The sequence below is a fragment of the Bos javanicus genome, chromosome 6 (genome assembly GCF_032452875.1).
Source record: "Bos javanicus breed banteng chromosome 6, ARS-OSU_banteng_1.0, whole genome shotgun sequence".
NCBI lineage: Eukaryota > Metazoa > Chordata > Mammalia > Artiodactyla > Bovidae > Bos > Bos javanicus.
In genome coordinates, this window is record NC_083873.1 from 67586752 (window position 1) to 67609890 (window position 23139).

Consider the following 23139-nt stretch of genomic DNA (forward strand, 5'->3'; position numbering starts at 1 on the left):
AAATAACCTGACCTTACAAGAAAGAAATGAAGTTTATGCATCAGTTTGTAGAAGCTGAGATTTTTAAATGCCATACAAATAACTGTGCATGACTGCATGCTAAGTTGCTTCAATCGTGTCTGACTGTGCGAACCTGTAGACTGGTGCTCACCAGGCTCCTCTGTCCATGGGATTCTCCAGGCAAGAATACTGGAGTGGGTTGTGATACCCTCCTCCAGGGGATCTTCCCAATCCAGGGATCGAACCTGCCTCTCTTACATCTAACCTGCATTGGCAGTAGGGTTCTTTACTACTGCTGCTGCTAAGTCGCTTCAGTTGTGTCTGACTCTGTGCGACCCCATAGACGGCAGCCCACCAGGCTGCCCCGTCCCTGGGATTCTCCAGGCAAGAACACTGGAGTGGGTTGCCAATTCCTTCTCCAATGCATGAAAGTGAAAAGTGAAAGTGAAGTCTCTCAGTTGTGTCCGACCCTCAGCGACCCCATGGACTGCAGCCTTCCAGGCTCCTCCATCCATGGGATTTTCCAGGCAAGAGTACTGGAGTGGGGTGCCACTAGCCCATGATAGTAACAGACTAGGACCTAAATTTATTCTACATAGTAAAGTCAGAGAGCTCAGCCTCCAGAACAGTGTTAACCTTTTTCTCCCATTGGTAAACTGAAATTATAAACTCGAAATTCCTCTTGCAATTAGGGATACTTTAAGTAGGAATTTTATGACTGACTGCATAATTATAAGAAGCTTTCCAATCTTTTATAGGCAGACACATCCCACCATTATAGAAGCATAAGGTTAATAATCACATCTCACTGATATAGGAATTTTGGAATATTGGCTGGGCCATTAAGTATGATCTTGGCATGGCAATCTTTTATGTGGTACCTTGAGTAACTCTTCTTAGGGCTACACTATTCATCACATATTAACAACTTATTGACCAGAGACATATTAATACTCACTTATATAATCAAATTGCAGACCACAAGAGTTTGCTTCTACAAAAATCCCCCAGTCAATAATAAAAGGAGAAACTAAAACCAGTAACTCCAAAATGCTCCCTTAAATTTATACAAAGTTGCCCAACTTATTATAAGTAAATTATAATCAAATTGTAAAATATTTTCTTCATTAGAGTGATAAAAGATGTCTTTCTACACTTTTTATCACTCTAATGAAGAAAAGCTGAGCTATTCTATTCACTAGTTGTATAACCTGGAGGAAGTTTCCACTTTTTTACCTGTGAAAATCGCAGATAATAAATTAGAGCCCGTAATTACCAGACCAGAGATAAAAAACTGAGAGAATGCATTACAATAGGAGATTGATTCTTGTCCCTGCACTTTTTCTACCCTTCTCTAAAAGGGACTAGGACAAAATTCTTACCTCCTAGGAAGGAACGGCAGATGAGGGAACTAGAACATAGAATGGAGACACCAAGGACAAGGTGTCGTAGGGGAAAATGGGAGTAATCCAGAGTTCATTAGGAAGCAGGGAGGTAGATGTATTCTCCTAGCCTGATCTTTCCCAGACTGGGCCAAACAAAATATGCCTGAAGGTAACTAAAAGGTTACTGAAGTCACTGCTATCGTCCCCTATGTCCCAGTTGTTCTTGTACAGTTACTAAGTCATCTCCAACTCATTGCGACCCCATGGACTGCAGCATCCTAGGCTTCCCTGTCCTGCACTATCTTCTGGAGTTTGCTCAGATTCATGTCCATTAAGTTGATGTTGCTATCTAACCATCTTATCCTCTGCCACCCTCTTCTCCTTTTGCCGTCAGTCTTTCCCAGCATCAGGGTCTTTTCTAAAGAGTCAGCTCTTCGCATCAGGTGGCCAAAGTTTTGGAGCTCTGGCTTCAGCTTTGGTCTTTCCAGTGAGTATTCAGGGTTGATTTCTTTTTGATTGGTTTGATCTCCTTGGGACTCTCAAGAGTCTTCTCCAACACCACAGCTCAAAAGCGTCAATTCTTCCTCAATCAGCCTTCTTTATGGTTCAGCTCTCACATTTGTACATGACTACTGGAAAAACCACAGCTTTGACTATATGGACCCTTGTCAACAAAGTGATGGCTCTGCTTTTTAATATGCTGTCTAGGTTGGTCATAGCTTTCCTTCCAAGGAGCAAGTGTCTTTTAATTTCATGGCTGCAGTCACTGTCTGCAGTGATTTTGGGCTCCAAGAAAAAAAAAATTGTCACTGTTTCCACTTTTCCTTTTCTATTTGCCATGAAGTGATGGGATTGGATGCCATGATCTTAGGTTTTTTGAATGGTGAGTTTTAAACCAGTTTTTTCACTATCTTCTTTCACCCTCAAGAGGTTCTTTAGTTCTTCTTCATTTTCTGTCATTAAGTCCCAGTAGGCCCTCTGATTAACCCATGGATGGTTAAAACAAAGGAGGTATCTACCACTAGGTGACGCCAACCTTTATTTGGGAATAGGCTGTATATGGATCAAGCAGCCTGACTCCCAGAACTTCCTATAGAGCTCACAGTGCTAATCATACAGGCTGGCACCAGACACATCAGTGACCTTGCAATAATGTGACACTACACGTGACAGGAATAAAATTTCCTGTGCCCACTCACTGTGCTGTGCTGTGGTTTTACCATAATGATGTCCTCACAGGGATGTCTGGTGTGCTCTAGGCCACAGATATGAAACACAAGCTAACTTACACCCATACTTTCTCCTACATAGTCTTTACTGGCTCCAATTATGCCAGAAGTCTAACAGTGACAGCTAGGGACACTACTTAGCCCTGTTGTGTGCTCTCTATTACTACCTTAATACTGAACTACCAACACTTTCCAAGTGTCTGTGCGCTGGGTATTTGCCAGGCATTTTATATACATTATTTATAACACTTATAGCAAGCTTACATGGTAGTATTTGACCCCTGTTTTGCAGATGAGAGGACTGAAATTTAGAAGTTAGAACATACTTCTCTAAAATATACTGTGTGCCCAGCTTCTGACCAGTGAAAATACATTTAATAAATGGAACAAATGAGGAAAAAAGCTTTCAGTTTTATTACACTGTAGTTAGAAAAGAGACAGAGAAACAGAAGTGAGAGAAGAAACATTATCTCAGTTTTAATTTTTACAAGAAAAAAAAGCATAATCTCTAAAAATTTTAAGAATGGACACTATTAGAATGCTCAGACATTCTTGAAATTTCTACTTCTCCCCCTTGCTTACAATAACAACAACAACAAAAATTCCCAAATTGAATCTCCAAAAAGTGGGGGTGGGGTGGAATCCTATTTCAGTTTATAGAAAAAAGTTCTACTTCATGGAGTAATTAATAGCCTCATCTATAGTATCAAGAATTTTTCAAATTTTGTCATTTGCATGACTAGAAGCAGCTCAAATTCTACTTGAACATTCAAGAAGGATATATCAAGTAAACTCTAAAGAATACTCAAGTTTTATTCCAAAGCTATTTCCTAAATCTAATGCTTTTAGTACATCATGAAAGTGGAAAACCACAAAACCAGATAAGATATGTATACCTGAGAGTCAGCAAGGTTCATTCATTATGTAAATGACCAGTCCTCAGTGAAAAAAGAGTGAATAAACTCACTACTCAGCAAAATCACAAATAACATAATGTTCAGGGCTACTCACTAACATCTAAAATGTCAATGTCAAATCTGAAAATCCTAACGATCTACTACTCCATCTTCTGATATTTCACAATAAGGATTGATAAGACTAAGCCAAAAACTTGAAGTGGCTCATAGGCCTGGTTTCCTAATCTTGTCTATTTCAATGAACAAATGTATGGCTAAAATTCAATATGAAAAAAAAATTCCCTCAAACATTCTAAATGCTATGCTGCTGCTACTAAGTCGCTTCAGTCATCTCCGATTCTGTGCAATCCCATAGATGGCAGCCCACCAGGCTCCCTTGTCCCTGGGATTCTCCAGGCAAGAACACTGGAGTGGGTTGCCAATTCCTTCTCCAATGCATGAAAGTGAAAAGTGAAAGTGAAGTCGCTCAGTCGTGTCCGACTCTTAGCGACCCCATGGACTGCAGCCTACCAGGCTCCTCTGTTCATGGGATTTTCCAGGCAAGAGTACTGGAGTGCGATGCCATCACCTTCTCCGTCTAAATGCTATGGTGCTGTTTAAATATGCTTTTTATCAAGGATTCTAAAGCCTCTGGTACTAACATTCTAACATTTGTAGTTGGCCATGACCCCAAAATTATTCTTCTGACTTTCTTGAAAAAATAAAATTAGTCCTTTACCATCTTGATTTAATTTTGTTCTCATGATGTATCACACTGATTTAACCAGATTTTTTCCCATCACATTTATATAATTTCAATCCTTAGTCTAACTTACGATTTAAACTTTAATTTTATAAGATGCTGGTCATTTCACCTAATTTTATATCACTGATTTTACTAATAAGAATAGTTTTATTTAAAAAGAGAACTAGCTTTATAATCTTCAGCAAATCATTGTAACTAAGAATATTTATCCATAAGATAAAAACAACAGATAGCATTTATTGGACACGTCCCATGTTCGTATTATCGTATCGAATTATTGTATTTAATTCTCATGATTCTTTTATAGAGGAGGAAAGAAATCAGAGAGTAATAACTTGTCCAAGTTACAAAGCAACCAAATGACACAGCTGGGATTAAAAAACATTCCCAAAGTTTATCATAATGATCAGGTGGTATAAGGGATACAGAGCTCTTTGTGTATTGTGAAGAGTTCTAAATATGTGATTATGACACATAATAACGTGTGATAAGGACATGACAAATTAATAAAGAAACAAATAATTTGTAATATATGAGATCAAGCACTAACCCACAAACAATATGTACTCCCCTTTCAAGACTGACCCAACCATGTATCAATATTTCATTACACTCCAGGTTACTCCTGGAGCCATCCATCTCATCAAAATAAAACTGAATCACATTTTAATACATGTATATTATGTGGGACAAAAGTAATAGTCATATTAAATTCAAAATATACTACCATTGATTACTCTCTGAATCTATTAAACCCTACATCATTTTGACACAGAAAAAAATTGGGTTCGTTTGTCATGATAGTTCAGAAAGTTCTATTGATTTTTACTTCATATTCTGTAGGTGCAGTAATTTTGAAGAAGCTAAAAAGACTTGCATTTTACTGGGAAAGAGAAAACCTATATAGGATTTTAAATAATGAACATCAAAAAGATGTTTGCTCCTTGGGAGAAAAGCTATGACAAACCTAGAAGGCATATTAAAAAGCAGAGACATTACTTTGTCAACAAAGTTCCATCTAGTCAAAGCTATGGCTTTCCCAGTAGTCATGTATGGATGTGAGAGTTGGACCATAAAGAAAGCTGAGCGCCAGAGTTGATGCTTTTGAACTTTGGTGTTGGAGAAGACTCTTGAGAGTCCCTTGGACTGCAAGGAGATCCAACCAGTTCATCCTAAAGGAAATCAGTCCTGAATATTCATTGGAAGGACAGATGCTGAAGCTCCAATTCTTTGGCCACCCAGTGCAAAGAATTGACTCATTGGAAAAGACCCTGATGCTGGGAAAGACTGAAGGCAGGAGAAGGGGTCCATAGAGGACAAGATGGTTAGATGGCATCACCAACACAATGGCCATGAGTTTGAACAAGCTCCGAGAGTTGGTGGTGATGGACAGGGAAGCCTGGTGTGCTGCAGTCCATGGGGTCGCAGAGTCGGACGTGACTGAGTGACTGAACTGAACTGATGCTTTTGATATATATTTCTTTGATGAGTGCATTTGAATGAAAATATGAGGATAATGGTAAGAGAGAATAGGGGTATAAATGTTGTTGTACAAAAGAAAATAATGTAACACTGTAAAGAAATTATACTCCGATTAAAAAATAAATTTTTTAAAAAAGAAATGTTAAGTGGAAAGGGAACTGTAAGTTAGAAGAGTATGATAAAAGAACCAAAAACAAGGATGAGCTATGAGAACCACTGTATTTCCCCTTTTTATACTTTAAGTCCATGTGAACCATGGATATGAAAGGATTTTGTGCAGAGGACTCGAAAAATGGGCCTGAAAGGATTTTCTTAGGTTTACAGACCTTGATTTTTTTTTCCCTACTAGAAGAGTTATCTGGACTATTAGAGTTTTTAAAGGAACAGGAGGAAGATCAAGACAAAGACAATGGGGAAGGGTAAAAGGACAGCTGAGAAGGAAAGGTAAGGGGAGAAAGAAAACCCTCCAAGGGTTTGTCTGTGCACTGAAGTTCTGAAGCCAGTGCAATCATAGGTAACTTTTAGATGAGAAGAGAGACCAGTTGCTAAGTGGAAGACCATCATGGCAAACAAAGGAGAAAAAGCATAAAAGAGTCAGATGACGGAGGGGTCTGAAAGTCAGTGCACGGAGTTTGCAATTTCTTTGGCTGGGAGAAGAAATTCCTCTATCGGAGTTTGCAATTTCTTTGGCTGGGAGAAGAAATTCCTCTATCATTTAACTAAGAAATGCAAATACTGATGACTAAACTCATCACAAGATCTACATTTAGCATGAGATCAACCTTGATGGGGCTTCCCAGGTGGAGCTAGTGGTAAAGAATATGCTTCCCAATGCAGGAGACATAAGAGATTTGGGTTCGATCCCTGGCTCAGGAAGATTCCCTGGAGGAGTGCATGACAACCCACTCCAGTATTCTTGCCTGGAGAATCCCATGCACAGAAGAGTCTGGCGGGCTATGGTCCATGGGGTCACAAAGAGCCGGACACAACTCCAGTGACTTAGCATGCATGTAACCTTGATGAATGCAAAGCCCAAGTCTGTTCATGGTATCATGCTTCTGGTCCTCAGGTCCTTCCATATCTCTACTGACTTCCGCCCTAGGATCTAGGATCCAGCTAAACTGAGAGATCAAGAAAGCAAATCTGCCTTTCAGAAAGCACAACTTTCAGAGGAAACTTCTTTCCCACATTGACTAAATAAATCTTCATGAAAGGTACAAATTAAAGTGATTTTACCTTTGATTAATGCATTTATCTATTTCACATATTCAAAGTTATTAAACTTTTATTTTAAACAAAATAAAAAATAAGAAAAATATATTTTTATCTGTGGGTTTCAGATATTCAGATTTCAATATTTTTTCACATACATTGTAAAAACAAAGGCAAAGTACACATGATTACACAATTCAAATATTTTTATAGTGGTTATATCAAAAAAAGACTATCAAATCAATTAACTTTTTATATCTTACACTTGCTTTTTCAAGTCATATTAGGTATTCTATTCCATTTTATACAACAAAAACAAAACTCCCTGTCCAAACATGTCATATGCAAAATATGATTTTTTTTTTCTTTTAGGTGACCTGATTTTTTCTTTTCCCAAAACATTACAGCATACATGGCTGGAAATACATGGATCATCTTTGAATGCTGTATAAGTTTTTAAAGACTACAAACTATGGAAAACATACTTTCACATCAGTACAGGCACTTATACACATACTTGTACTGATCGTGAATAGTAAAAATATGTACAAGATGATAGCTGACACTAAATTACATATTTATATCTTCACTATGTCACTGAGATGGTGAGCTCAGGAGTGCAGCACCTAGAACAACGCCACCCAACAGTAGACATTCTAACACTTATTGAATGAATGAAAGTGAAAGAGAAAGTCATGTCCAACTCTTTGCAACCCCATGGACTATGTATAGTCCATGGAATTTTCCAGGCCAGAGTACTGGAGTGGGTAGCCTTTCCCTTCTCCAGGAGATCTTCCCAACCCAGGGATCAAATCTAGGTCTCTGGCATTACAGGCGGACTCTTTACCAGCTGAGCCACCAGGGAAGCCCAAGAATACTGGAGTGGGTAGCCTAATCCCTTCTCCAGCAGATCTTCTCGACCCAGGAATTGAACCGGGGTCTCCTGCTTTGCAGGCACATTCTTTACCAACTGAGCTATCAGGGAAGCCCGTTGAATGAACAAACATAAATAATTCATTATCCTGAAAATCATTTGCACTTGACAGTTCAGATCACCCCCATTGCTCAACAATCACTGCACAATTATTACATGTTGAAATGCAGGCTTGAGGGCTAGGAAGAGAATTTCTTTAAAAGTGGAGGTGAAAAGGAATTGAAGTAGGTAAATGACAGGTAGACTACAGTGACAGCTAAAAGCCCATATTTAACAGTTTCTATTCAGCTCCATTTTACTAACACGATTTCATGTCTTAGATGGCAAACGAAGGTAGAAAGAATGGGGAGAGACAGGTACAGGACATGTAATCCTCAGGCAATTGAAAGGCATACAATTAAATTACAGGAATTGTGTTTCTGTGAGCCAGAATTTTAGATACAACATCCTAAATTAGGTAACTGAAACATGAAAGTAAATCAGCGAAAAATAGGAAATACAGACTTTGCAGAAACGAAAGAGCTTACCTGCTTTAGAACTTCAACTAAAACTAGACAAAAAATGAAATCTACTGCTAAGTCTCTTCTTTCAAGAAGATAGTCTCTTTCACGTTGCTGTTCATCCCTGAAACAAGAATCTCAAATTAGGATTGCATTATGAAAAGAGCTCTTGGTTAGTATTTCATGTTACTTACTGAATTCCTAGTACGTATGGTGTTTCATGGCAACTGTTAAAAGTTTTTGTAATCACTCAACATATACATTGCATTTCTTGTGTTCTCATTTTGTACGTTAGGAACTTACATGCAAATCTCACTACTATATCTGTCAGAAATTAAACCTAATCTAAAACAATTAGGGGGAGTTTCTGGTGGTTCAGTGGTTAGGACGCCATGCTTCCAGTGCAGGGGGTATGGGTTCAATTCCTGGTCAGGGAACTGGGATCCTACATGCCAAGTGGCACGGCCAAAAAAATGAATAGAATTTATACCCTACTGTTGTATGAAAATTGTACAAATCTTAATTATGTTATTTTGAATAGGTTCACAGAGCTTTTCAGACCTACAATATCCTTCTACTTCTCTGTATATTCATTCTGTTACTTTTTAGAGTTTGCTATTGAAACTCCAACTAAAAATCTTATCTACTTCAAAAAATTATTATAATATATAAATGGAACGATATGTAACCTTGTTCTGTATTTTCCAAGTCGCCTGTAAGTGTGTTATCATATGTTCATAATTTAAAAAAAATAAAAATTAAACATACAAATGGAAAATTTTTAATAAATAAAACCATATTTTAAAATAAATAAAAAATAAAAGAATAAGAGGAAGAAAAATATGAAAATACAGTGCCAGGTCATTTTTTCACAAATCTAAGTTGAAAAATCACAAGTGGCATCTGCTGAAATCCAATTCTAAACCATAGGCCATCATCTGAAAACAAACATGTTTTACTTAAATCTATGATCTCCCTGGAAAATTTGAAGAAAGACAAGTTCAAGGATTTAACTCCAAGAAGAGTCTTAAGTTAAAGAATATAAGGTTTGAGCAGTCTTCCAATATCACAATTGTTTCCCTTCACAAACCATATGAACGGGACTTTCTTTGCATATTTTTAACTTTGTTGATGACTGTTAAAGCTCCTCACTGCACCACTGAGATAGCTTTCTTGAAATGCATTTTGGCAAGACTAGCTCCAGTGGTGACTCCTGTGGGGCAGCACCTCCTTTAACTGATACCTTCACTTGATTCACAGTTTACGTGTGAACCACCTTTTCCCTCTGTTACCTGTTCAACAAAAGTAACCAAACAATAACAATCGTCAGCTGATAACACTATAGCCTCTTCATTGGAAGTACTTCAAGCCCAGACAGAAAAGTAAAAAAATGCGCCACTTACCCCTTAGATTTTGTGCTAGACCGAGGCCTATATTCATATGATTCATCTTCAGTTCCGTTCTGGCGCTTGTACCAGTCAAACAAGGTGCGGAGTAAGGAAGGGAGACAGTGCTCTGCTACTGAGCTCATAGAGCTTATCAACTGGAAACACAAGATGTTGCCAAAGATAAAATACATCAAAGTGCCACGCTTCTAACTCTACTTGCAATCACTTAGAAATGAGCAATATTTCTGGAATAAATTAACACGAAACACAGTAATTCAAGAGCAATAAATGTGTTTCAAAATAAAAATAAGGGCTGGGAGTCTAGCCAAGTAATAAAGTATAGTGAGTTACATTTCACTGACTATTAAAATTTACCCAAATCCTTGCAGTTTAGTTCAGTGGCTTTCCACCCTTTACCTGCCTCCATATGCTGCTTGTGTTAAAACATGACTGTCAGTAACATCCCTGATTATATTCATGACGCCTCTGGGTGAACCGTTACACACAACATGAAACAATCACACCTCCTTCCTTTTCCTGGCCAGTTCTTCCCTACTCATGTGAATGAAATGTTCTAAAATGTTACCACTAGAAGGGATAAAGGGATGCAGAAACAGAGAAGACCGCACCAGTTAGAACTATGGGAAAAGCTCCACTTGCCTCTGTGCTGCTATGACACGGAACAGAGAATTATAATTACACAATTTGTGATACTCACAAATGAACATATTAGAAATGTGTTATATACATGCTTTTCAAGCTTAAAATATATAAATGGACAGCATAAAAATAAATGGAGTGGGACGGATGCCTGCCACTCAATTTGAGGCATCCCTTAAACTATCTGAACTGTAGGTTAGCTTTATCAGATTCATTTCACGAATGAACCCAGCTTGCCTGTAGTGGCGGTAAGAGGTACACCAGCTACCACCAGTCATCCCTAAGGTCACCTTGAGGATCCAGAGAAAAAACACACTCTCTTCATAAGAAACTTTGTATCTGATTCAATCCATTGTTCATAAAATTAGTATTTTAAAATTAGTGTACAGTGAAACATGCTTCACTTTGTTTGACTTAACTAAAAAAACTACAGGCTGCGGGGATATTCAACATCTCACTCAGTTCTACAACTGTAGGAAGTGTCAGTTAATGAAGATAAATGGCTACTTCTAGGAATTAAACATTTATTTTTCCTAATATTTTATATTTTTCATGTAACAAAGAATGAAACAGGTTGATTGTGCATTCTTCTCTTTTTTTATAATCTGTCTTCCTTTAATCATACATTTATGATTTATAAATTATCATAACCTGATAGGTGAATAGTTTCTAATCTAGAAAATGAAAATAAAAACAAGATTCTAATTTTATTTAAGCATTTTGAAATTTTATATTTCATTAACAATGAATACTATCAATCAAAGGAAATCTCTTAATATTTAAAGTAGGAACTAACATCATCTGCTACTGTAAAAATATAAAAGCAGTTTATTTCACACATAGCTTTTATTGTAAAAAAGAATCAAGCTATTGGGCATGATAATTTAGTTTTATTGTCATTTACATAAGAAAAGAAATGGAAATTTCCTTAAAATATGGCTTAATAAGTTTCAAATTCTGATCATTCATTCATCATTAGTTAAATAGATTCAAGATTATTTAAATATATTAGTAATACATTAACAATAACATTAATAATAACTTTAGTTACTAAAATATTAGTAATACATTAATAATAACTAGTACTTAGTATCTTCTGTAATGGCATTAAGATTTGAAAAGGGCTGTATGAAGTGATCTTATTATTATCATAACAAAAGCCTTCTTATTTATAGCTTCTTAGACCAGCAGCTATTTACTGAGTGTATGCATCAGAATCACCTAGGGAGCTATTGTAAAATACAGGTGCCAGAGCACCAATCTTGGTCAGCAGAACTGCAGCAGGAGCCAGAAACACAGTATTTTGGTAAGCCTCCACCAAGTAATTCTAACAAGTCATCTCTATCTAATCAAGCAGACTAACATGAGCATTAACTTCTATTTCCTAGATACCTAATTATGAGAAAAGTAGCTCAGGAATACTAGGTGGCAACAGAAAGCTGATCTCGGTTATTGAACTTTGCAGACAATCAATATATAATGAAATAATTATTGAGCAAACATAATTATGATAAAAATAACACTTGATCAAATATTCATTATTAGCAAGAGGAAAGAACTGACATTAGAAAAATATCACTAAATTTTAGATATTAGTATTCTTTATAAAGATTTCTGGTTTGGGGATTATTTTGGGGTCGGGGGTTGGCCATTGTATATTTTCTTTTTAAGCTTCTTTGGCTTTCTAACACAGGCACTCCCCTTGATCTTTGCACAAGCACAGCTACAAGTTTGAGTATGGGGTGTAGTCAATGCCTCTGAGGACAACCCACAACTACTGCAGAGGGAACTGCAGATAAATGCTGCAGCCCTCCATTCTTCAGACAGACAAGTATGGGCAACATTCTCGATAGCTCTCAGAATGGAATGAACCCCCAGTGCCCAGAGCGGTGATCTCTATCGGTTCTTCCTTTTCCCTGCATCACTCTCTCAAGTCTCCTCCCTAGAATCTCTTTCTAGAACCAAGTCCTTGTCTCTGGCTCTGCCTTTAGAATGGGGTGGAAAGAGAGAAAACCAGGCTAGATGCTTCAATATAAAGGTTCTGAAGCCCCAACAGGAAAAACAGTAAATGTTAAGAGGTCTGCTGCTGCTGCTGCTAAGTCGCTTCAGTCATGTCCGACTCTGTGCGGCCCCATAGACGGCAGCCCACCAGGCTCCACCATCCCTGGGACTCTCCAGGCAAGAACACTGGAGTGGGTTGCCATTTCCTTCTCCAATGCATGAAAGTGAAAGTGAAAGGGAAGTCGCTCAGTCGTGTCTGACTCTTCACGACCCCATGGACTGCAACCCACCAGGCTCCTCCGTCCATGGGACTCTCCAGGCAAGAGTACTGGAGTGGGTTGCCACCGCCTTCTCCGTGTTAAGAGGTCAAATATGTAAAATTGTATACAAGGAAAGATTGAGGGATATAATTGGAAGCCTTCTGAAAATTTTCAAAGGGCATAATAAAGACAGTACCAATGAAAAGCAAAGTTTTAAAATATTTAATAAACAGAAATCAATAAAGTTCACAGCTCATAACTCCTTCTATTTGTTTTGTTAAAAAACAAACTACCAAGGAATTCCATGGCAGTCCAGTGGTTAGCATGTCATGCTTCCACGCTGGTAGCCTGGGTTTGGTCCTTGTTTATTACGGAGAAGGCAATGGCAACCCACTCCAGTACTCTTGCCTGGGAAATCCCATGGACGGAGGAGTCTGGTAGGTTACACTCCATGGGGTCGCAAAGAGTCGGACACAACTGAGTGACTTCACTTTCACTTCTCACTTTAATGCACTGGAGAAGGAAATGGCAACCAACTCCAGTATTCTTGCCTGGAGAATCTTGGGGATGGGAGCCTGGTGGGCTGCCATCTATGGGGTCACACAGAGTTGGACACAACTGATGTGACTTAGCAGCAGTAGCAGCAGCAGGTGTCTTTGTGTGTGTGTGTATAATATATACGTATATATTTATATAAAACAGACTATCAGCTCCAGACAGAATCTAGTGTATAACGATATATAGGGCCACTAAACAAAACATAGAAATTTCTTAATACTGGGTGTATATGTATTTGGATCAGACTGTTAGGATAAACATTTTCCTTTCAGGAAAAAAAAAAGAAAAAAAAAAAAAAGCACACTGGCATACCTGGTCAAACTGAAGATCTTCACCTCTCTGAAGAGATCTAGATAATGGCTTCTCCTACAATTGAAAAAAAAGTATATGCAAAATATTAGAAATTTTACATATATTAAACAGTTGAGATTTGTAAGTTGGTTTTGCTTTCTTTGTAATTAGATTTTCTTTTGTAATTAATTAGTCTTAAGGAAAGGTGCTGATGTGGTAATACAAACAAAATTTAATTAATTTAATTTAGAAGAGCATACACAGCGTGACCCTTTCTGTCAGCCTTACTATCTACTTTTCTTGCTTCCTATTCCACATAGAATTATTTAACTTACTGAATTTGAGAGGTGTCTCAGATTATATTCAAATCTAATACAATTGATTCTTTTATTGAGATTCTTTAGGATGATTTTCTAAACTTTCTACATTAGGCTTTCTTACTGAATTTTTACCTGAAATATGTATCATAAAAAACCAGTGCCATTCTTCAATTGGAATTTAGAAATTTCGAATTTTTAGAATTTTAAATTTAGAGAAAAACTGGAATTTAGAAATATGTATATTCTGAAGCTTATCTATCCAAGAGTCCCAATTTCCTTCTCTCATTTATGACTCACCTTCATGAAAATAAACTCAGAAACATATTTGCCACTGAAATGTAAAAATTCCTAATCTAACTACCAGAGAATCATGTTTCTAACTAATTTAATTGGAGTCGGTAAAATGCTTGAATTTTATGTTGCTTGACTTTCTTTTTTTTAATTAATTTATTTTTATTGAAGGATAATTGCTTTATAGAATTTTGCTGTTTTCTGTCAAACCTCAACATGAATCAGCCATAGGTATACATATATCCCCGCCCTTCTGAAACTCCCTCCCCGTCCCACCCCTCTAGGTTGATACAGAGCTCCTGTTTGAGTTTCCTGAGCCATACAGCAAATTCCCATTGGCCATCTATTTTACATATGGTAATATAAATTTCCATGTTACTCTTTCCATACATCTCACCCCCTCTGCCCTCTCCCCATGTCCATAAGTCTGTTTTCTATGTCTGTTTCTCCATTGTTGCCCTGTAAATAAATTCTTCAGTACCATTTTTCTAGATTCCATATATATTTGTCAGAATACAGTATTTATCTTTCTCTTTCTGACCTCACTTCACTCTGTATAATAGGTTCTAGGTTCATCCACCTCACTAGAACTGACTCAAATGTGTTCCTTTTATGGCTGAATAACATTCTATTGTGTATATATGCCACAACTTCTTTATCCATTCATCCGTGGATGGACATCTAGGTTGCTTCCATGTTCTAGCCATTGTAAATAGTGCTGCAGTGAACGATGGGATACATGTGTCTCTTTCAATTTTGGTTTTATGGCACTTGACTTTCTTAATGGGCAAAAGATTTTTGGTATGTCCTTGGCATTTGAGTCCTTAAATGCTAAGCACACTTTGGTAATTATCTTGCAGACAAGTCTTCTATCTCTAAAACCAACTACAGATGGTGACTTCAGCCATGAAATTAAAAGACGCTTACTCCTTGGAAGGAAAGTTATGACCAACCTGGATAGCATATTCAAAAGCAGAGACATTACTTTGCCAACAAAGGTCCGTCTAGTCAAGGCTATGGTTTTTCCTGTGGTCATGTATGGATGTGAGAGTTGGACTGTGAAGAAAGCTGAGCGCCCAAGAATTGATGTTTTTGAACTGTGGTGTTGGAGAAGACTCTTGAGAGTCCCTTGGACTGCAAGGAGATCCAACCAGTCCATTCTGAAGGAGATCAGCCCTGGGATTTCTTTGGAAGGAATGATACTAAAGCTGAAACTTCAATACTTTGGCCACCTCATGCGAAGAGTTGACTCATTGGAAAAGACTCTGATGCTGGGAGGACTGGGGACAGGAGGAGAAGGGAACAACAGAGGATGAGATGGCTGGATGGCATCATTGACTCGATGGACGTGAGTCTGAGTGAACTCCAGGAGTTGGTGATGGACAGGGAGGCCTGGCGTGCTGTGTGCTGTGATTCATGGGGTCGCAAAGAGTCGGACACGACTGAGCGACTAAACTGAACTGAACTGACTGATGCACGATAAACATACAACACGATAATGATACTGTCCAATAATATATATGCCCAATTAATGAGCTCTAAGTCTCACAGCAAGTTCAAGAGAACACTGCTTCTGTAAGTATCTAAAAGTTTGAAGACTATTGAGCTATCCTAATGTGAATTGTGTATTTAAAACCTGGGCTAGGCGTGGTATAGAAGAGAGAATAAGCTGTTTCTTCCCAACTTACTTGACTTACTTGATCCCCCTCACTTGATCCCTCTTTCACTGTAATACTAAATTGAAAGGTTTTCAGTAATATTTTGAGGAACGCTGATCTACATAGTTCATTACCCCATAGGGTATTTATACAGTAAAGTAATGACTAAGAAAACTAAAAGAGAGAAATTAACTTTTCCAGAAACACTCACACTGTTTTCTTGTACTCAACATTTTTCATTTTTCAATAAACTCACACTTTCTCAAAGATTTCTGAACATTTGATAGCCTCACAGAGTTTTTCCTAAACCAAAAAGTGAGAGTTAGCTGTTTTTTACATAATAAGAACTCAGAAACGATGTTTGAATGTGAAATACTCATGTCACTATCAGTTAAAAAACATTAATTTCTTGGACTCCAAAATCACTGCAGATGGTGACTGCAGCCATGAAATTAAAAGACGCTTGCTCCTTGGAAGAAAAGTTATGACCAACCTAGACAGCATATTAAAAAGCAGAGACACTACTTTGCCAAAGGTCCATCTAGTCAAAGCTATGGTTTTTCTACTAGTCATGTGTGGATACGAGAGCTGGACTATAAAGAAAGCTGAGCATTGAAGAACTGATGCTTTTGAACTGTGGTGTTGGAGAAGACTCTTCAGAGTCCCTTGGACTGCAAGAAGAGCCAACCAGTCCATCCTAAAGGAGATCAGTCCTGAATATTCACTGGAAGGACTGATGCTGAAGCTGAAACTCCACCTGATGTGAAGAATTGATTCATTGGAAAAGAGCCTGATGCTGGGAAAGATTGAAGGCAGGAAGAGAAGGGGACAACAGAGGATGAGATGGTTGGATGGTACCACCGACTCAATGGACATGAGTTTGAGTAAACTCCAGGAGTTGGTGAAGGATAGGGAGGCCTGGCGTGCTGCAGTCCATGGGGTCTCAAAGAGTCGGATACGACTGAGTGACTGAACTAAACTGAAGTGTACTGCCTTAAATACAGATTACTAATCAAGGGCTTTGTATTAACCTCTCAGTTTGATTATAATATGGTTGAGGACAGTCTAACCATTGCTCAAGCAGACGTACTTTCAATATGAGACTTTGAAAAGATAAAGAATTTAAAAACATGCTTATAGTATCTGCAACCCATTAACATGACAACCAAAAAGAATACAAGTTATTCTCCCATCCAAGTACTAACTGGGCCCGATCCTGCTTAGCTTCTGAGATCAGATGAGATCTGGGTGCGTTCAGAGTGCTATGGCCATAGACCAAATTATTCTCTATATTTACATATAGATGAATGCAAAGACTTACGTATAAGAATATTTATTGTACTATCTTTTTCTGCTGTTGTCTTCCTGGTAGCTCAAACAGTAAAGAGGCTGCCTGCAACACAGGAGACCTGGGTTCAATCCCTGGGTCAGGAAGATCCTCTGGAGAAGGGAATGGCAATCCACTCCAGTATTCTTGCCTGGAGAATTCCATGGACAGAGGAGCCTGGTGGGCTACAGTCTATGAGATCGAAAAGACTGGGACAGGACTGAGCAACTAACACTACACTGTTTTTTGCAATGGCCTCAAATTGGGGTAAGTCCCAAACAGCTTATCCATAGAGAGTGGTATACAAACATTTATAGTACTTTCTCTAAGTGAAGTAGTATTCAATTGTTAGAAAGAATGAGACAAATACATATGGGCTGACAATAGAACAATCTCTGATTTTTTAAATAAAAATAGGTACAGAAAAAATATATGTATATAAAATCTCATGGCTGTGTTTTTTCTTTTTTAAAGGTGGAAAGTGCTACAGACATTGATAAATAACAGACATGAAAAATAGTAAACTAAAACTATGGACAGTGATTACCTTGATAAAAAATGAAAGGATCACTATTTTTATTACATAACCTTTAAAACTATTTCCACTTTTTATAATGTCATTATTTCAAAATAATAGAGTATACTAATAATGCATCTAAAGTTCACAATCCCTTATACTCTAATTTGACCCTTTAACTAGTATCTGTGTGCAGAGTACCAGCAGCAACATGTAGCTTCCAAGGAAAGCAAGAGGGCTTACTGAAAAAATTTTGACAGTGTAACAATGATACTGAAATATTTCAATAATCTGCAACTAAACATGGCCTTCTCTCCTACTAAACAATCCTTATCACTGTAGATTAAAAAGTCCAATGACAGAGCAAAAAAATATATATATTATCTTCGACTTTAGGATAGGAAGCTGCAGTGGAGGTGGGGACTTCCTAATGACCACTGAGAAGATGACATCTGAGTCACAATCAGAGGGAAGGGACTGAGCTTGCCATGCAAAGTGGGGAAAAGATAATCCAGTCTGTACCTTGGAACTCCCCAAAGGCTCAGGAATTGGAGGACTTCAGTACTATGAAAGTGTGGATGAAGGTGAAGTTAAAATAAGAATGTTGAGGGATTTCCCTGGGGGTCCAGTGGTGAAGAATCCATCTTGCAACACAGGGACACAGGTTCAATGCCTGGTACGGGATCTGAGACCCCACATGCCACGGGGCAGCTAAACCCATGTGCCACAACTAGAGAAAAAGCCTGCGTGCCACCATGGAGACTCAGAGCAGCCAAAAAATTAAAAAAAATAAGAGGTCTGGTACTGTATTGACCTCTTTTATAGGCTTTTTATTAAAAAGAGAAAACTAAAAAACAAAAAACAAAAAGAGGTTGGTTGAATGTTTAGGAAAAGTTTAAACCCTACCTCTCACTCCCTTCACCCACTCTTACTTAGCAAGTTGGCCGTCTCTCCATCCTGCGCATAGAGGAATTGCCCTTCTTAGCAAAGAGCAAAACAGAGACGTCAGCTGGGAGATTCTACACTTGAAGACAGGGTATCATCCTGAAGACAGGGAGCTTAAGTGAAAAAGTATATGCTAAATAATAATAATAATAATAAAAAAAAAACAGTTATCTTCTGCCTCTATATCCCCTGAATGTTAGTAGCCAAGCCTAAATCTTCTCATTTGGGCTACTGAAGCACCCCTCTCAGGAGATTCTGACTAGCTCCCAGCTAAAGAGCTGACATTGATGGTTCAGATGACTACATGCTAAAGACCACAGTCAAAAAGGCCCCTCCATGAAGGTGGGGCTTCCAATCAGCTGTTCAGTGCCTCAATCATAGTAAATAATATATACCATGTAACAATAAACATGTGAGGAGAAGGGGGGAAACTAACAGAAAAATGCGAGACCAGAAACTCTTTAAAATACAAAGATATTTAATACTATCAAAAAAACAGTGGATAGTGCAGTTGTAAAAATGCTGGTCCTAAACAGAAAAATGCGAGACCAGAAACTCTTTAAAATACAAAGATATTTAATACTATCAAAAAAACAGTGGATAGTGCAGTTGTAAAAATTGCTTGCAAGCTGAAATTTTAATCAATGGTTGCCCTTCCTTTTTGAATCTTCCAAGATGAAAATGAAATCATGGCTGAAGTCAAGCTCAGCTAACCTTTGAATCTTTCAGCTTCCTTAATTTCCTTTTATTATGAGTTCTAATATGAAAATGAAAAGGCCAGTTCTCTCATTTTAGTGGTTGATTAAATTCTTTTAACAGAAGTCTTTCACATGGGTGCTTCTAAGTTTCCATGTAACCTACTGTCCATCTGACCATGAGACACAGGTTAGGCTCCTTGTATGTAACAATTTGTGGATGCTATTGTCTTTAAAACAGAATGAGAATTTCATTCAAGAACTCGAGAGAGTCATCTTGAACAGCAGTTTATTACTGGAAAGGGTACAAAATACATTTCAAAACAAATGAGATCACAATAAACGCATCTGAGGCTATAATGTATTTTCATTATCTAATCATAATGCTGGGTAGATGATACACCATCTACTCAGATTTGGACATAAATGAAACAAAGCTGGCAGAGATCTGATTTAGACAGGAAGAAATTATGCTGGTACATAGGATGTGGTGGTACGAATGGTAAAGAACCAGCCTGCCAATGCAGGAGATAGAAGAGACGCATGTTCAGTCCCTGGGTTGGGAAGATCCCCTGGAGGAGGAAATGGTAACCCACTCCAGTATTCTTGCCTAGAGAATTCCATGTACAGAGGAGCCTGGCGGGCTACAGTCCATGGGGTCGCACAGAGTCGGATATAACTGAAGCAACTTAGCACGCACACATAGGAGTGTCGGTGGTAAAATCTATAAAATATGATGGGGATTTTCTCAGCCAGTGTTTGTCCTGAGCAGCCAGAGTCTACAACATTTGTGTATTTTCCTGGGGTGTCAGAAGGAGAAGGAAGGAATGTCTCTTCTCTCTTAAGTGTGATGATGGGGTAGAAACACCTATTTTTCAATGGAATCCTGAGCACTACCCACTATAACTCAATAATCTCACTTTAAATTACATAGTGGGGGTTTCTGAAATGAACTGTTAAATGAATGAATAAAATATAGTCAGCATCAGTCTATTGTGAAAGAAATATTAGAAGCTCTGGCTAACACAATGATACTGTGCTTTGTCAGAAGGAAAATAAGAGTGCAGGCCGCAGCAGTGTTCTCAAGAATAAGTTCAATTTATATGACAAACTTTTACTAAGAGCCTACCACCAAGGTCAGTGCTGCAGGTACAAGAAGAGAGAGAGACCTGGTTCCTGGTATCAAGTAGCTCACATCCGTAGAGATAAACAGATCTTTAATAAAAGATCTTTTAATGTAAACAATAAACCATAATATGACAATGTCAGAATCTAGGAGTGTGAACAAAATTACTATGGTAAAACACAGATTCATTTAGCTTAAGGAAGGGTCACTATGTTAGAAGGAACACGTGGGAAGCTGGAAGGATGAGTAGAGGTTTAAAAACAGAGGAGTTCAAAGCATTTTAGATCAAGAGAAAAGTAAAAACAAATACATCAGAACAACAGAATATATAGAGGATATTTTTAAGCCAATACTTCTGTCACAGCATACATCAGGATAGGAGAATCAAGAAACATTATACAAACTATAACAAGGCTTTGAAGAGGCTGAAATGACTCCCCCAAGAACTTGAATTTAATACATACGAATGAAAAGGAAGCAAGAATTCTAAAGCAAGAAGGTGATAATACTGATATTTGTGTTGTAGATGAGGGACAGTTTGGTGAGAACAAGGGAAATGGAAAGGTGACGGACTACTACTTGATTGGTGAGAAGGCTAGTGCAATGGTCTAATATGACAGAATCTGACCCTGACGGACTACTACTTGATTGGTGAGAAGGCTAATGCAATGGTCTAATATGACAGAATCTGACCCTGACGGACTACTACTTGATTGGTGAGAAGGCTAATGCAATGGTCTAATATGACAGAATCTGACCCTGACGGACTACTACTTGATTGGTGAGAAGGCTAATGCAATGGTCTAATATGACAGAATCTGACCCTGACGGACTACTACTTGATTGGTGAGAAGGCTAATGCAATGGTCTAATATGACAGAATCTGACCCTGAGCTAGGTCAGTAATACTAGCATTGGTAGAAAAAGGAAAGAGCAAATTATAAAATTGCTATATTATAGACTCGTTCAAAGTAGGTAATTTCACTCACATTCTTTTGATTATGTTACTCTCAAGACTTTTAGATTTCAAAATTGAAATTTCTTTAAGCCTACAAGACATTTTAGAGCTGTTAGGACCATACTACATCATGCTGTTTATAAAACATTTTATAAAATAGGAAAAGAGCTTTTAAAATGTGCTGGGTACGCTGCAAACTGTTGAAGCCAAGTGATGGGTCTAGAGGGGTCATTATACTATAATCTCTACTTTTCTATAAGTTTGTATTGAGATATATGAGTAAATAAAGGTGTAATATATTTCAAGTATACAAGGTGATAAATACGTATATACTCTGAAAGGATTCCCACTATCAAGTTAATTAAAACATCCATCACCTCACATATTCACTTTTTCTTTCTTTCTTTTTTGTTTTTAGTGAGAACACAAATTCGACTTTCTTAGCAACTTTCAGTTAAACAATATAGTATTATTAACTATAATCATCATGCTCCATAAGCCTTTTTTTAATGTATCTTTTAAAAGTGGTTTCCTTTCTGACTGTATGCTATTTAAGTAGGCCAGTAAAGCAATCTAACATGTAATTCACAGACCATGGATGAAGAAAATAACATTTTATAGAGTAAGTACCTTTCTAATTAAACCTTATAAGCACTATTTCATATCTATAAACTCTCATAATCCTAATTTTTAAAACAGAATTTTATATTATATACATGTTATACATACATTGGTATAAATACAAATATAAATATAAATATATATATATACACATTGGCATAAATATTGACGGACAGGGAGGCCTGGTGTGCTGTGATTCATGGGGTCGCAAAGAGTCAGACACGTCTGAGTGACTGAACTGAACTGAACTAAATGCAGAAAGCAATCATGAAATGACTAAACTGAATATATTAATAACGAGATGTACAGTTCTGAAATATACATTTTAGTTAATGATCTTTTATGTACTATTATTTCTTAAACCTCAATTACATGATTTCATAGATACTCTCCTCAGAGTAGTGTCCTCTATTTAAAGATCAGAAAGAAACTCGATGCTTGCAGGCACCCCACCCACAGACCATCACAGTATGAGCAGTAAGTCCTACTTAACTAAGAAAATTAAGAACATATATTTCCTTCTTCTTCCCTCCTTTCTTAGGTCATCTTTATTCTCTCCCCTTCCTTTCTTCCTTCCTTCTGAGAAAGGACAGCAGGTTGAGTTAAGCCTAACTCTTTGCTCTGCTGCTTACTGGCTTTGGGCCTCAGACAAGTAACAGACCCTCTGGGTCTCAAAATAGTGGTGCACATCTATCTCTAATTCAGTTATGTAAGGAATAATACATTTCAGCTGTTACATCCTCTACCTCCATCTTCATTATCACCACCCAACTTGTAATCTACCAACATGCTTTTGATTGATCACATATCCGTTCCCTTCAAACCCCGAGAGTTACTTTCTAAAGTTACTTCACCCTGCAGAAACGGTTCTCAGGCTATTTAACTTCCAAGTCCATAACCTGTTCCCCAGTGTTCACTGTACTCTGCGTCTATTATTTGACGATAATAATGCCATTCTGTAGTTTCTTTCCCGTGATGCCATCATCTGCTGTTTTGGCTTCAATCATCACCCTCATGTGGATGATGCCAAAATCTATGTTTCCTGCAAATTCCCCCAAAGAATTTCCAGCTACCAAATAATTCCACATGGTCTAGATTGCTAGTAGCTCCAGCTTAACA

At 37.7% G+C, this 23139-nt stretch overlaps 1 protein-coding gene across 10 annotated transcripts in view; it reads right to left on the reverse strand.

The window, feature by feature from the left end:
* FRYL (FRY like transcription coactivator) overlaps positions 1-23139 on the reverse strand; it is a 268553-nt gene that overhangs the window by 121371 nt on the left and 124043 nt on the right. For all 10 annotated transcript variants that reach the window (XM_061420109.1, XM_061420111.1, XM_061420112.1 and 7 more), the window contains 3 exons: positions 13584-13637; positions 9808-9947; positions 8432-8528 (listed from right to left, as the gene is read on the reverse strand). In XM_061420109.1, coding sequence (XP_061276093.1) covers positions 8432-8528; positions 9808-9947; positions 13584-13637 — 291 coding nt within the window. The remainder of the gene's footprint in view (positions 1-8431; positions 8529-9807; positions 9948-13583; positions 13638-23139) is intronic.